A 17,044-nucleotide genomic window follows, 5' to 3' on the forward strand; every position below is an offset into this window, starting at 1 on the left:
GGTCTGGTAAATTTTGTTGAGTTATTAATTTATGTTTTCTGCCTCAGTTTTCCATTTTCTTTATGCCGTATTCAGACAGTTAGCCAAACTCCCCCCCTTGCCCCAGGAGAGGACTAAGGCAGGGTGGTTTGTATTCAAACCCACCCAGCTAGGGGATTGTATGGAGGGAGCAGAGGGAAACAGTAATAGGAGAGGACTGAAGATGTAGGTCTTGGATGAGATTCCTTCAGGCTGGGAGGGAGAGAAGATACTAGGTGGATTCTCAGAAATGCACCTAACTCTGTCCTGGCACTGCTGATGGGGTGGAGATGGAAAATTCTCAGATACAAGTGTACATAAAGTGGAGTGTGGGCAGAAGGGACTGTAGCCTCACTTACGTAGCAAATACGGGTAGATCTCCCCATATACATAGCAGAGTATGATGCTTCCAGGCCTTGACCAATGCTTTGCTCTCTGCTGGAGAGGTCCTCCTTTCTTGTCTACTTGTTGACTTTGTGTTGTCGGAGCAAAATTGCAGCAAAGTTAAACAGGCAAGGAAGACCTAATCCAAAGCTATTGCAATTGAGGAGAGGATCCAGAACCAAATCTTAACTCCACTGAAACAAAGGGCAGGAGGGTTTTTAAGAGCAAAATGAGCTAGTGGAAGAGTACTTGGGGACTTTAGAAGGGGGCTAATCAATGGGATGTGTCCAGCACATTGAGTTATTCCTGATTAGGTAAATGGTTTTCTCTGTGATGAGGCCATGTGTTTGCCAGTTGGTACCATAGAAGTTAGGCTTCTCCCTCCCACAGAGAGTGGGTATGGGGGTGCCATATTCCTGATGATTACATTTCAAAGGAATGGTTCCCAGGTCCTTGAGAAATACAGTCTTGGGTTGTAAAACTGGCAAGCCGCTTTTAAGAAGGTTTACATCTCAAAGGGCAGAGAAAAAATTTACAATTACAAGTTTTCTAAAGAATTGCTCTAAGAAAAGGGAGGTCAGGGCCTAGAGTCAGAAGCAAGCCTTTCTAAAGTTGCCAAGCTGAGGGGAAACTTAAGGCCATTTGGTCACTTATTTTTATTTAAATTAATTTATTTAATTTATTTTTTGGCTGCGTTGGGTCTTCATTGCTGTGTGCACAGGCTTTCTCTAGTTGTGGTGAGTGGGGGCTACTCTTTGTTGCGATGCGCAGGCTTCTCATTGCAGTGGCTTCTCTTGTTGTGGAGCACAGGCTCTAGGCACGCGGGCTTCAGTAGTTGTGGCACATGGGCTCAGTAGTTGTGGCTCGCGGGCTCTAGAGCACAGGCTCAGAAGTTGTGGCGCACGGGCTTAGTTGCTCCGCGGCATGTGGGATCTTCCCAGACCAGGGATCAAACCTGTGTCCCCTGCATTGGCAGATGGATTCTTAACCACTGAGCCACCAGGGAAGTCCCTATTTTTTTAATTAAATTTTTTTTTTTTATTTTTGGCCACGCCACATGGCTTTGCGGTTATCTTAGTTCCCCAAACAGGGATTAAACCCGGGAGTCCTAACCACTGGACTGCCAGGGAATTCCCAGTCACTTATTTTTAAATTCCATTTTTTTGTCACTGAAAATATAACACGTCTCCTGAGTCTCTTTCTTTCCCCCATCCCTAATTTTTTACTTCAAAATCTATAGAAATTCTGATTCTTGTTCATGCATCCATCACCAGTATATGGAACTGAACTGCAAGTATTGATTTATATATTTGAGATATTTGGTTTTATTTTTGTTTGTTTGTTTTTTGCGGTATGCAGGCCTCTCCCGTTGCGGAGCACAGGCTCCAGACGCGCAGGCTCAGCGGCCATGGCTCACGGGCCCGGCCGCTCCGCGGCATGTGGGATCTTCCCAGACCAGGGCACGAACCCGTGTCCCCTGCATTGGCAGGCGGACTCTCAACCACTGCACCACCAGGGAGGCCCCTATTTGAGATATTTGAAGCAGGGATGGTATCTTATTCCATCAGTACTGTCATGATCACATGGTTGGAAATGCAGAAAAAATATCTGCTAAACTAAGTCTTACCAATTCATACAGGCTATTCCGACTGTTTTCACTGACTGACCTTTCCATCAAACTAGCTAATTACATCAATAAATGCACTTGCTTTCCCTCACCTGTTTACCACATATGACTTGTTTTTTTGTTTTGTTTTGGTTTTTGTTAATTTGAATAGTTTGTGTTCTTAGGTTGAGTGACCAGAATTCTAACAGGACACACTACCACTCAATTTGAGTCCAGTTCAAAGACTGGATAATTTTATCCAAATTCTCAGTTTTGTCACTAAGTTTTCCACTTTCTCTGTTAGCAACACTCAGGGATGGTAACACCAAAAAGAACCTTCATGGGTGTTATGATGGTTACTTTTGGAAAAGGAATTTGAGTATCCAAATGGTTCCCAATTGTCCATCAACGAAAACACTGCCCCTCACATGGTCCCATCAGTGATCCTACTCAGGCCAAGACTTTGCCTTCACACAGCAAAGGGAAGCATTGAAGACATGGTTCGCATTGATCTCAAATTCCCTCTTCAAGACCCTCTAGTAAGAGGAAGCGTTATTCTTTTGGTCTGAATTATCCAGAACTGATGTCTATTTTGATTAAATCCACCAGACAATTTCTAGTCAGCTCTGAGCAGTAACCCCATTGAGCCACCCAGATGGCTGAAGATGCCATGCCAACATCCTTTTTCTTAGTATGTTGTCTACCAGACACAGCCTGATTATTACCTTGGTTTTCAATAGGCTCACACACAAAAAATATGAAATATTATATGGTGGTTGTTTTTATATCAAGCAAGAGCATTATTCTACTCCTGAGACTTAATTTAGGCAATTGTGGACCAACAGTTCCTGTTGGCCACTAGAGTAGCATTTTGTCCACAGCACCAGTAGGTTACTAAATGGGTCCCATCACATGAAAGAGTTAACGTATTTCTAAAAATTATTAGTTGCCAGGTCTCAGAAAGTCGGTTATGTCCAGACCACCAGATGACAAGGAAATAACATCACATACAAGTCTCACGATAAAGTGCATCCAAATTAATTTTGCTCAGGCTAGAACATAAGGATATTTTCTAACTACAAAGAGAATGAGGTCCTTTGAGACAAACCATATTTCTTAAAATATGGGCTTCTGTTTTCAAATATCTCTTCCTCACAGCTTCCATTCTTCTACTGCTTCATTTATATCAGTTACAGTGTATTTTTAATATAATTATCTGATTTGTTCACATGGAGATTGATGCAATATATATGCTGGAATGAAAAACAGTTGCATGAGAAATACATATGAGAAGATGGACTCTCAAGGGAAGATGTTTTTTCAGCACTTTTAAATCTGAGACTCCGATTGGTGCTGTGTTTGTTAGAGGCTTGTTATTTATATTGGTTTTTAAAATATTTCCTCCTAAATATCTTTGGTATGGGGGAAGAAAAGTACACATTTAGATGCTAAAAACCTCCTCTGTTTTTATGACATCTTATTAATTTGATGTGACATTGGGCTCTGATGCCAGTAAAGCGTTGGCACGAATACATGCTACTAAGTCTGGTTCATGGTGTCTCACATTTTTGAGTATCCTCCACGTTTAAGATTTTTGTTTATACACATAGAGCTTTGGAATGATGTCATTAATAAATTGTATCTCTAGTTCTCTCATGGAAAAGGTCGTGCCTCTACAAGGCCACTGAATCAGTTGATTGAATTAACCTTGCGCTAAATTCAATTCAGTTAAGAAAGCCCAAACTGCCACGATTAACCATTTCTCATTCTGTGTATCTGCTTAAAGGAGAAAACAATAATCTAACAAGGATAATCATCACACTCCACTTTTTCTCAAGGAGAAAGTTCATTGTATGCACATGGCAATCATTAAACAAAGGAGATAAAATTGAATACATTTATGATAAATCATAAGATAATTATCTTACAATAAAAAAAAACTACCATGAAAACGAAGTCCTTACCCACAGATAAAAGAGATAGGCTGGCTAAGAGATGTCAACTTTCTCTAAATCTGAGTCTAGGCGGAAATATGAACAAATTATTCCTTTTTCCAGCTGTGCGACTGTGGAAAGTTATTTCATGCCATTTGACATATGTTTTTCTGTGCCCTCATCTGTAAAATGGGAATAAAACCACCTGCCTCTTAAGTTTGATGTAAGAATTAAATAAGACACTGTTTAAAGCACTTAAGAAAAATGATTGGTGTGTATTAAATTCTCAGTAAATACTAGTCATTATTAATTTCATTGTTAATTAGAGAGGAAAGGGCCTGAGAAGATAGGTAAAATGTCATAGCCCAATGCCTACTGGAGAGATGTGGGGATCAGGAAGTCCCAGGGGTTCATGGTTCCCTCAGTCAGTCGTGACATTTCTCTTTCTCCTCCAGACATTTCCCTTGCTTTTCCTCTTGGAGAAACCCACAAAGGTGCTCAAACTTCTAAATCCCACTCTTATTTCCTTATTAATCACAGATCTCTAGGCCTCAGCCTGCTTTCTTCTCTTCATAACTGCCACTACCCACGTTGTCCCTGGATGTCTTGTTCCTTCCAAGATGCTAGAGTTGGGGTATGAACTCCCCACCTCCTTCATTCATTTCTGGTTGGAAAGTATGAGACTCCCACAGTGGCATATAAGCATAAGGGAGGATAGCTTATGTAGGAAAAATAAAAGTCAACATGGCTTGCACTGGAGCACAGGGGCAAGGGAAGAAGCAGGAGAGAAGGGGTCAGATCATGGAAGGCCTTGAAGGTTTCGCTGGCAGGCAGGATTTTATCCTGAGGGCAAAGGTGAGTCAATGAGGTACAGTTTAAGCCTGGAGGGACCTGATCACATTTTCATTTTATACTGAGGACTTGGGCTATAGCATTGAGAATGCGTTGGAAGGCCAGATTATTTGAAAGACATAATAGGAGCCTCTTTAAAAGCTGTGGTAATGGGGATAGAGAAAAGAGACCAATATGAGGAGATATTAAGGAGGTAGATTCACCAGGACGTGGTGGCTCACAGGAGGTGGGAAGTGAGGGGCAGAGGGAGGCAAGGACTCTGGGGTTTCTGGCTTGGAAGACTAAGTGAATGATGGACATAATAAGAGGAGCCAGCTGTGAAGAAAGAGAATAAGGTGGAAAAGGCAAGCAAATGGGCTCTCTGCTAGAGCCTGCAGAAGGAACATGGCCCTGCTGCCACTTCGATTTTAGCTCAGTGAGACTCATCTCAGATTTCTTTCTTTGTTTTTTAAAAATATTTATTTATTTATTTATTTATATAGCTGTGCTGGGTCTTAGTTGCGGCATGTGGGATCTAGTTCCCTGACCAGGGATTGAACCCAGGGCCCCTGCATCGGGAGCGCAGAGGCTTAACAGCTGGACCACCAGGAAAGTCCCTCATTTCAAATTTCTGACCTTCAGAACTGTAAGTAATATATTAGTGCTGTTTTAAGCCAGTCAGTTTGCGATAATTTGTTACAATAGTAATAGGGAACCAATATAGGCCATTTTAGCTCCAGAGCTTTCTGTGAGGTCAGACAAGGATGTGCTGGGGCCTACATCATAGCGTGACTTCTCCCTCTTTCCACGCTGCTCCCTTCACCTCCTTTCCACACATGTTGGGGCACCAAGGGCACTCCCAAGTAAGCATCCTGCACGTGAAACTCTGTCTTGGAGTCTGCTTCCCAGAAAACCAACCTGGGACAAATTGTAAAAGCTCATGTTAACTTCCTATGATTGTAAATATATGACTAACAAATATAGTAAAGCTTACCATTGTTATCCCTTTTCAGTGTCACTCAAAAAGTATAATGCCTAACATGAATTGCACTGGCCCTGATATTAAGACAATGTGAAGTAAACATGAAGAACATGAGCTTGACAGGAAGATATGAGTTCAATTCCAGCTCCTTTACTTGGTCACATTACTTAAACTTTTTGGATTTAATTCCCCTCACTTGCCATCCCCTGCCCCATAAATAGGAATGATAAACACTTTCCCCCACTAGGTAGCATTAGAGTATTTAAACACCATTACTGATCTATGACAAGGGCTCAGTGAAAGATAGTCAAGCCCCCTCAACTCTACCTCACTGTTATAATTGATGCTCCAGGTGGCGGAGGCAAGTCACCACTAAACTACATGATTCTGCTGTCAAAATGTGTGCTTCAAGCTAGGAGGGGTCTGGGAGATCAGTGTGACCTGGGGAGGTGAAGGAAGGCTTCTTGAGGGATATGGGAACTTAGCTGGGCTAATAAAAACACCTGAAAGAGAGAAGGGCCGGGAGAAGGCACCATAGGGATCCTCATTTCCAACTCTAGTGTGTAGTTCTAGTTCAGGTAAACAGAATTTGGAAGCGCAAGTACCAGATAATCAAGTTTGCACAGTGCTGCTCTTGTTTTAGTTGTTTTAACTGGCAACGTTAGACATGGAAGACAGTATATCTTGTAATGTATACAGTGTATTTTGATCTGTTTTACATAAGTATGAAGTATTATTATAACCAAGAGGAATCTGAGAAGGAAAAAAACTGGATAAGGACAACAATGTTGAGCTATGTACTCATCGCAAATAAATGCATAAAACCTTTGAAATTATGATATAACCAGTACTGTTAGATTTATGGTTATGGGTATTGCTCTCATTCCAAGCTCCTACTTTACATTTATCAACTTCATATTCATATGGCATCTCTATTTTCAACGTCTTAGAAATTTCTCCCTTTCCTAGTAACCTTTTCAGCTGAAATTTCATATGCTTCATATTAGCTCAGAAGGAAATTTTTTTTTTTTTTTGGCTATGTTGGATCTTTGTTTCTGTGCGTGGGCTTTCTCTAGTTGCGGCGAGCGGGAGCCACTCTTCATCGCGGTGCATGGGTCTCTCACTGTCGCGGCCTCTCCTGTTGCGGAGCACAGGCTCCAGACGTGCAGGCTCAGTAGTTGTGGCTACGGGCCCAGTTGCTCTGCGGCATGTGGGATCTTCCCAGACCAGGACTCGAACCTGTGTCCCGTGCATTGTCAGGCAGACTCCCAACCATTGCGCCACCAGGGAAGCCCCAGAAGCAAATTTTTTTTCTGGTAGGTTGAACCTATCTGTTCAGCCATTTCTGAGTTACTCAAGCATGAACAAATGTTGTTTAGGAAATTTGTCGAGATCCACTTTTTATGTGTTCAGATTTAATTCAAGATGGTTTAAACTTAAATCTCCAGAGCTGTCATGCACGTATTCTCTCAGGAGAAAAACATCCTTTGCTTTGAGATATAATTGGTTGAGGTTTACACTCCACTTTCTGTGTAAATGGAGTTTGGTTATGAAGAGATCTACTCAGATCCTGGAAAACCTTTTGGGTTTCCAGACCCTCCATGCATATTTATAAGAATGCTTTTTTTCTTTTTTCCCCCCCAAATTATCAACTTTCCAGGAGAACTTGAAGGTAACAACTCCTATCTGGCTGTTTACTGTCAGAAAATAATAAAATCTTATTTATGAAAAATTGGAAAAATAAAGATTTTAAATATTTATTGAAACTTGGGCATTAGTCCTTGTTCAGTTGTAGACAGCAATATCTGTATTGCTAACAGCATCTTTTAAGCAAATATTATTGGGTATATTGATAAGACTTTTCTAAGATGGCATACTATTCATCATAAGATTTTAAGTGCTCTGAAATACTGGGAACTTACAAAATTAAAAAGAACTAAAGTAGGAATAGGTGGATGGGGTAGAGACAAGAGAGAAGAGGGCAGAGACACCTTCCTCATGACCTGGCAGACAGTCTCAAAACATATGAATGTATCCTAGTTATCTATTGTTGCGTGACAAATCACCTCAAAACTTATGACTTAAAACAATAATCCTTTTAATATCTCTGGGGGTTGGCTGGGCTCAGACAATTATTGCTCAGGGTCTCTCATGCATTTGCAGCTTCTAGGGCTAGCATCCTCTGAAGGCTCACTCACTGACTCACTCAGGTGTAGCACCTGGGCTGGGAAGCCTCAAACACCTAAGGCTCCTTGGGCATCTCTTTCTGTCTTTACATGGTCTCTCCACATGGTTTCTCCAGCATGGTAGCTTCAGCATAGCCAAACATTTTTCAAGGTAGTTCAAGGCTTCAAAGATCCGTGTCCCAAGTGAGACAGCCAAATGGAATCTGTATTTTCTTTTCTAATCTGGCCTCAGAAATCAAGTCACAAAGGTCCACTCAAGTTGGACGGGAGGAGACAGACTCCACCTCTTGATGAGAGGTGCGCCAAAGAATCTACAGATGTGTTTTAAAACTTCCACAGGATTTCATAGACCTCTGGCAGAGTCTGGGACAGAATAGTGAGTCATTCACTAAACCACAAATTAGTTCATTGTGGTTCCTTTTCTGCTGTGGTAGAAGGATACTGCCATGTTTAAGGGCTCCTGCTCTGGAGTTAGAATGCCTGCCTGGGCTTGCCTCTGCCCTTACGCTTACGAAGCTTGAAACCTTAAACAAGTGCCGGTGCCTCAGTTTTCTTATAAGTTGGAGATAATGAGAGCTAACGTTTATTGAGCACTTAGTAGGTGGCAGGCATTGTCATAAGTGCATTATATACTATCTTATTTTATCACCAAGATAACTCCATGAGGTAGCTACTTTACCTCCTAAATCATAGGGTTGACAATAATAAAGACATCTTTCAGGTGTGTCTGTGGTGTGGATCAAATGAGACTTATTACTTTCCCTCTTGACGTTATTAAACCTGATGGGGCAAATTCTAGTGATGCCAGGTCAGGAGGGTGAGCCATTTCCAGAAATGGACCAAATGTGCACAATGCCACGTAGGAGCGCAGACTGTTCCCAGTCTAGTGCGAAGACCCAAGGAGGATTAGATTTCTTGATAGGAGTTAAAAATGCATAAAAGATCAGTCATTCCGGGTCTTACTTGGGGTTACGGGTACAGAATCCAGCGCAGTCCAGCAGAGTAGGACCACGAGCCCCGCTTTGAGTTTGCAAAAACGGAAGCGTTTATCTTTTTCCTGAAAAAGAAATCCATGACTTGGGGCAGTGAAAAGAGTTCTGGCCAGAGAACACGCTCCCTCAGCCTGGAGCGTCCGCAGGTGTCGAGAGCCCGCTTCTTAGCCGGATGCACGACGCTGACACCCTACCCGGGCGGCCTCCCCTCGCGTCCCCGTCGCCACCCTCAGTTCTCTGACTCCAAGAGCCTCCTCCCCCTCCTCCCTCTTCCCTAAGGTGCCTACTCCCGCGACTGCAGAGCGCCCATCTTCCCAGGCCGGGCAAAACCCGGAGAGCTGGAATCCCTCTCCTGGAGCGCCCGGGCGGCCACTGGGCATGCTCAGTCGTCAGGCAGGTTCGGGGCCGCGAGCGCGTGTGCGCCTCGCAGATTCCTCCCGCGGCCGCGCGTCCTCCGCCTCCCGAGCAGGGAGCGGGCGCATGATGGCGGCGGCGGCGGCTGGGAGCGCCAGCAGCGGCAGCAGCGGCGGCGGCGGCAGCGGCAGCAGCAGCAGCGACACGTCCAGCACCGGCGAGGAGGAGAGGATGCGGCGCCTCTTCCAGACGTGCGACGGCGACGGCGACGGCTACATTAGCAGGTACTCGGGGAGGTCCGCGAAACAGGCTGGGGCGCGATCAGCCTCTCGGCGCTGCCCTTGACCTCTCCTCTGCCCCCTCGTCCCCAACTTCCAGCAAGTTGCTCAGAAGCTCACGCGAAAAGTTGCCTGCGACTCTGAGAGCGCGTCGCCAGCTCGGCCACTGAGGCCGAGGGGCTGCTCTGCTTGTCTTCTGGAGGTGCCAGTTGGTCCAACTTTTCCCAGCGCCGTCTTTGTCTGGGCATTGGGAGACATCTCTTTCGGATGGGAGTTCCCCCCCGGAGCCCGGAGCGCTCCTGCCTGTGGGGAGACGAGTTATGGCCACTTGTTCCCGATAGAAGAGGCTGTCCTACAGATGTGGGTGTCAAGATGCTGGGCCACCAGGCAGCGATCTTGTCCGGTTGCTCGGTGGACAGACCCGGGGCCGGACCAGGATAGGGATGCGCTCTCAGTGACAGAGTTGACCATGAAAACAAGCTGTGAAAAACTTTCGTGTGGCACAGAGACCCTGCGTTGCCAACTTCGGAGTCCAAAGAATGGGCATAGTTTGCCGCTCAGTACTGATTTAATAAACCTATTAGCCTGAGGGGAACGAAGCGCCCAGGTGCAAACTAGGGGTTTAGAGGTGAGGCTGGAAATAGACCCTACGCCCTAGCCCGGCTCCGCGCTCTAACCAGGTGAGCCTCCGGAGGGGTCTCGGGGCGCCTCTGCGCGACCACTCCTAACCCTCGCTGTGCTTGCCTCCAGCTCCCCTTCAGGGGCGGTGTTGCAACGTCAAGCGGCAGGGCTTGGCAAAATAATTACTTCTGCCCAAATTTTTATAACTTATCAGACACTGATGGTGAAGAAGGTAATCGTAATGTTTTCTGGTATGCTTATATGAAAGGTCGACACCGGGCGCTGAAGCCTGTACGCGCCGAAATGTGAATTGCCTTCAAAGGCGTAGGCAGCCTGAATTGTGTACTACATCTTTCTTTAGCCTTTGTCTTGGTGATGCCGAAGATCCTCTGAAAATTCCAGGATGCCTCCTGCAGTTTGTCCTTGCCTACCTAGAGAAAAAAAGAGTGGGGAATCCCTCCCCACCCCCAAATTAAAAAAAAAAAAAATCTCTGAAACAGGTGGTTTGACATGTAAAAGAATTTGACAGTTAAAGAATTAATTATTTATTTGGAACTTCACTCAATTATGATAATTCTTAGCTGAACTTTATTACTTTTCTTAAGTTTCATTGGGAAACATTAGAAAGATATCAGAAAACTGTATGGAGTAATTATGTTATGAAATGGAAAAAAATATGTAACTCTAGTTGACCTCATATAGATTTTTATCTGGAAGTCTTTCCCTGTTTTGGTTCTGGGTTAAAAAAATTTCATCCTATAGTTTAGGATTTGGGGTTTTTTAACTTTATTTATTTATTTTTGGCTGCGTTGGGTCTTCATTGATGCGCGCGGGCTTCCTCTAGTTGCTGAGAGCGGGGGCTACTCTTCGTTGCGGTGCGCGGGCTTCTCATTGCCGTGGCTTCTCTTGTTGTGGAGCACGGGCTCTAGGCATGTTGGCTTCGGTAGTTGTGGCTCTCAGGCTCAGTAGTTGTGGCTCACGGGCTTAGTTGCTCCGTGGCATGTGGGATCTTCCCGGACCAGGGCTTGAACCTCTGTCCCCTGCATTGGCAGGCAGATTCTTAGCCACTGCGCCACCAGGGAAGTCCCGTTTAGGGTTTTTTTGTTGTTGTTTTCCTACTTGAAAAACCGTTATCTCATTTGCAATAATAAAAACTATTTACATTCTTCATGTTAGAATGCAAAAAGAATTTAATTTCACATGGGCAAGAGTGCATATAGAAAACTAGCAAAATTCTCTGCTTTCCTCCCACTAATCCTATTAATATGTTGCTTTACCTGAACTACACTTTCTGTGTAAATGCTCATATTGTTTTGAATGGGGGCTATATGAGCACTGAAGGATAATGAATTCTTTAAGCACAGTTTGAGAACTTTGTTTTGGAGGGTGAAGCATTGTGAGGGCATGATGTTAAAGAAGGAATTTTAGATGAAGGTAGAAACCTGCTGGGGCAAAAGTGGGAAAAAATGTTATCCTTCCTTGAGCCACATCACTTTAATATATCTGCTTGAAAGTTGGAAGGCATGTGCAGTAGTGGACCCAAAGCCAAAACTTTAGCTGTGGGCAGAGTTGCCCTGGAAGTTATTTTTAGGCTGTGACAGAATTTCCATATAGGAGTAGTTCAGGGATGGCAATCTCATTGAGAGCAGGCACCAGAGAACTTGTCTAGAAGTGTGTTTACATAGCAAGCACAGTTTTATTGGAATATATGTTTATTTGGTATGCTTGAGGAATGGAGTTAATGAAAATAATGACTTCCTTTCCAATGTCACTCCTTCGTGCTGCCCCTATTTAATGACTTTACTGACCACTGTACAGTGGGAGATAAGGTGTGGAATGCTGTGAATTTTCTCTTTTATTAAACATGAGAGTTGGGCTTTCTGCTTTAAAACCTTAAAAACCTTGAATTCTTCTAAAGATGTCAAGTTTATGCTAATCATAAATAGCTGTATCCTTTAGGATTTCAGTTTGTCTATAATAGAATCACAAATAAGTGTTGACTGTCACACCTAGAAGTCTTGAGGTGGGCCATCCACGCTGAGGCAGCAGCTCCAGAGTGGTATCAATGTCCACCTTCCTTGTATCTTTCTGCATTGCATTCTTCACATGGAGCATTCATCCTCATGGTTATCTCGCAGTCCTAAAATGATTGCTGTGTCTCCAACTTCATCTCCAAGTTCTAGGGAGGGAAGGTGTAAGAGGAAGCTGAAATGAATGCTGCCTGTATCATCAAAGCACAGCTTTCCCAGATCCCTAAATTGACATCATGTTGGTCAAACTACATCACTGTACCATGCCTACTTGCAGTAGAGTTTAAGGAAGTATATCATCCAATTAGGTACATCGCCTCCTATACAAAAGCTGAGTTCTGTTATTAAGAGCGGGAAATGGATATTGGGTAGGCAAGTAGCAACCAATACGTATAATAAAATTCCCCATGTTAACCTAAATTCAACTATATTGGCTCCAGTCCTTTTACCTGGCCATTATCCTCAAACAGGAGTGAGCTGGAGATGTTATATTTGGAGGAAGGATGAGTGGAAGAGAGACTGAGGCCATTGGGGAAATATCAGGGTACATCATTTCAGGAAGCAGGGAGGTAAAAGTTAGGGCTTTGTGTCTTAAATATCCCCTTGGCTCAGCCTTCCCCATCAAACTGACAAAAAGGGTATTAGCTAGCTGGAGGTTCCTGGAGTTGCTACTTCTGCCCTGGAGCTTCCAGCCTGCCAGAGGGACCCAGAATCATTTCCATGGATACTTAGGTGGAGCAGACAACTACCGTCAGGTGGAGCCAAGCCGTAGCTTGGACAGTGTGACCACAGCAGGCTCTTCTGGTGCATTTATTAACCTTACAATGAGTTTTGGGAGCCCTATATATCATGTTGTAGGAGACGGTGGTTTTACTCTATTTGTTGAAATTAATTTCCCTTTGGAATTTTAAAGCTTGTTTTTATCCTTCAGTTTAAGAAACTGTTGAACATTTTGACAAATATCTAAAACCAACACTTAACATTTATATCTAGTCCCCAAGCCTCAGCTTAAACATTGTTGCCTTAGAGAGAACTTCCATGACCACTATATCAAAGTGTTAGGGAATTCCCTGACAGTCCAGTGGTTAGGACTCAGTGCTTTCACTGCCGAGAGCATGGGTTCAATTCCTTGTTCGCGGAACTAAGATCCCACCATTGACTTTCTTCCAAATCATTCTTTACAACTTGTTATTGCATTTCTATTTATTACTTTGCCCATTTATTGTCATTCTCCCATTGGCCTTCATGAGGGCCAGAATCATGTCTGTTTTATTAAAACAGTACACTCAGGATCTAGCAGAGTATTTGCCATATAGCACTCAATCAGTAAATTCTGATGAATAAATGACCAAGAATCAACAGTGGTATGTCCATATAGGTTGAAAAATCTTTCAAGCATTTTCCATGTTTATGAGATACTTAAATGTAAGTATATTTTATTATATAATATTTTCCTTTAAAATAACTTCTTTTTGGTTATATAAAAGGTATTTTTGTTGATGAAAATTTGCAAAATACAGAAATATATAAAAATAAAATCAAAATCACCCATTATCCCATAATTAAGGTGTATTATTTCTGTTTTCCTGGTGACATATCTATACCATATCATTCCTCTAGTATGTTTAGAATGATTCAATAAAAGGAAAGGCATCTCATTTTCATGGTTAGGAAGTTTTAATATTGTTATGATGGCAATACTCCCCCATTTCTCCCCAACCTTCCCAGCCCTAGGTAACGATTAATCTACTTTCTATCTCTATTGATTTGCCTATTACGGATATTTCATGTAAATGGAATCATGCATTATGTGACCTTTAGTTGCTTGTGTTTTGGTGTCATATCCGAGAAGGTTTTGTCTAATCCAAGGTCACAAAGATTCACTCCTATGTTTTCTCCTGAGAGTTTCGTAGATATAGTTCTTACATTTAGGTTTGTGATCCATTTTGAGTTTATTTTTGTGTATGGTGTGAAGAAGGGGTCCAAGTCCATTCTTCTGCGTGTGGCTATCGAGTTGTTCCAGCGTCATTTGTTGAAAAGACTGTTCTTTCCTATTTTCATGACACTCTTGTCAACAATCAATTGACCATAAACATAAGAGTTTATTTCTGGACTCTCAGTTCTTTTCCATTGGTACATATACCTGTCCTTATACCAGTACCACACTATTTTGATTACTGTTACTTTGTTGTAAGTTTTAAAATTGAGAAGTGTGAATCCTCCAGTTTGGTTCTTCTCTTTTTAAGATTGGTTATTCTTAGTCCTCTGAGTTCCCATACACATTTTAGGATCAGCTTGTCAGTTTCTTCAAAACAGGCAGCTGGAATATTTGATTGGGGTTGTGTTGAATCTATAGACCAATTTGTTCACATGCATTTTTAGTAAGTATATTTTTCAAGATAGTTTTGTTTTTTTCCACCAGCCCTTTATTTTACAGTCTTAATTTGGAGTCAGCAGGTTAGTGAACATCTGAAGTAATAATAGCAAATGTGTATAGACGCTTTTATAGTTTACAATCAATTGGTCCATATATTATCTCATTTAATTCTTGCAACAGGAATTAATATCTCTGTTTTAAGACAGGGAGCCAAGATAACATAGCCTCTAAGGAAAAAGAATGAACCTGTGGCCCTGACTTGAGAGCCTGTTTTACCATAAATGCTGCGCAGCTAACACCAGAAAACCTATGAAAACCCCTAAAGCCTTAAAGTTATTTCCTGTTTAATTTACCCAAGGTCTATGGTGCAGATGAATTTTCATTTTAAAACTGGCTTCTTAGCATCAATGGGAATGGCATTTAAATTCTTGGTACAGAAGGTGAGGCATTTGCACTCTAAATGAGTTTCCATGGGGGTCTCAGCTGGGGAGACTCTCTGTTGTTCAGTAAATTGAAAATCTCTTTAAGTGTTAGTCCCAGAGTAGAAACCGTATGGAGAGAAAGGGCATTTCCTTAGAGAACAGTTAATTGTCAGCTTCTCATTGTCATTTCAAAATGTCAGTTTAAATATGTAAATGAGTAATTACTAAATCTGTGCAATTGATTATTGATGACTCTGATGGGAGAAAAAGAGTTGGGTAGGCAGAAGGACTCTCTGGACCTATTCATTGTTCAAATATTTGGATCCCTGTCCCTTAGCAAAGTGAAAATGTAAACGGAACAAATTGCTAGGTTGACCCAATAAGCATTAAATGTGTTTGTCTGATGTGATAGTTGAGTTTAAGTGTAGCCCTCAGTTGAATATTTAGTTGTGAAACTTTTGCTTGGAAAACTCTAGATAGATGAGCTCTTTGTTTAATTTTTTAAATATTCACATCACAATGTAGAAGATAGTTGAAAATACATCTTAGACTTGATGTTGGTGTTAATTGGGCATCTATTCAACATTGTGGCAAGTGCCGTAGATTAAGGCACCTGTTGTCTATTTTTTAAAAGTTCTCATGTACACATTTGTGATACAGATGAAGGAAGTAAAAACAGATAGGATGAAGGAGGGCATTTATGTAAAAGTGTGACTGCATTGCATTTAAATGTCAGAATTTTTCACTTCTTTACAAAAAAATCAGAACTTCTTTCTGAGAATAACAACCTTAACAGAATATTCCACATTAGAGGTTAATGCTTTTAGACAAGAGTTTTACTTTAACAATTGTAGGTACTGTAGAGTCTTAACCTGAGTGTACTTCATGATAAACAGCGTGGAAATCATTGAGAGAATATTGTTGGGGAAGTATTTACTCTTCTAAAAATATGTTGGCAGTTTTATATTTATTGTAAGAAAAGGGTGAAATCAGTGCTGCTCATCTCCCTCCCCCTTCTTGGTTTCCTAAGTTCCTTCATCTCTGACCAGAATTATTCTCCTAGTGTCGTAACATGCAGGCTCGGCTCCTCCAGGCCACTTTACATGGACATTAAAGTCATTTTTCTATAAAATAAAGCTGAGCAGGCAGCTCCTCGTAAAGTCCTTCAACAGTTAGTTGCCTGCTTCTTACAGCTAATTTCAGGCTCCTCCTAGGGCCTTTTGATTTGAAGCGCCTGGCCATCTGGCACAGTGATTGTATCCCCTCTAGCATTATCTTTCACACTCCCTCCTCTGGCAGGCCCAGCTGTTCCACACTTCAGTGCTTTGCACATGCAGCTCCTCTGTAAGTGCCCTTCTTTCCCCTTGTTGTCTGGTAAGCACCTTCTCAGTTTTCCTAGACTCAGTTCTTATGCAGCTCTTTCTCTCTGGAGACTTTCCCTCATGCCTCAGGACCTTATACACACTCCTAGGCCAGCACAGCTCACCTTTGATATTCTCACCGTTTCCATTTCCTTGCTTCCCACACTCAAGGCAGAGACTATACTTCTTTTGTCTTTTGTCTTCATAAACTCAGTGCCCAACACATAATAGAAATGTATTAAATATTGATCAAATAAAATTGTTCATGTGTAATGGTAATTTCAAACACTTTAGAATACTTAGAAAAACATTTATCAGGTTTTGTCCAACTTAGAAGAAGCTGAGAACCTAAATGGCTGTCGACAGATGAGTGGATTAATATGTGGTACATATATACAATATATAAAATATATAATATATATAATATAATATATAATATATAAAACATATATATAAAAGAATGAAATAATGCCATTTGCAGCAACATGGATGCAACTAGAGATTATCATACTAAATGAAATAAATCAGAAAGAGGAAGACGAATACCATATGATACCACTTACATATGGAATCTGAAATATGATACAAATGAACTTATTTACAAAACAGAAACAGACTCACAAAGAAAACAAACTTATGGTTACCAAGGGGAAAGGGGGTAGGGGAGG

The 17,044-nt window shown here is 42.0% G+C and overlaps 1 protein-coding gene across 1 annotated transcript in view; it reads left to right on the plus strand.

Moving 5' to 3' along the window:
• Nucleotides 1-9,413: 9,413 nt before the first annotated feature.
• Nucleotides 9,414-17,044, plus strand: part of MCC (MCC regulator of WNT signaling pathway) — a gene marked incomplete at its 5' end in the record, with an annotated part of 426,418 nt that continues 418,787 nt past the window's right edge. Inside the window, one exon of the mRNA XM_082651061.1 lies at nt 9,414-9,571. Within this exon, the coding sequence (XP_082507187.1) occupies nt 9,414-9,571 (158 nt within the window). The remainder of the gene's footprint in view (nt 9,572-17,044) is intronic.

The sequence above is a fragment of the Grampus griseus genome (genome assembly GCF_964374135.1).
Source record: "Grampus griseus genome assembly, chromosome: 3".
Taxonomy (NCBI): Eukaryota; Metazoa; Chordata; class Mammalia; order Artiodactyla; family Delphinidae; genus Grampus; species Grampus griseus.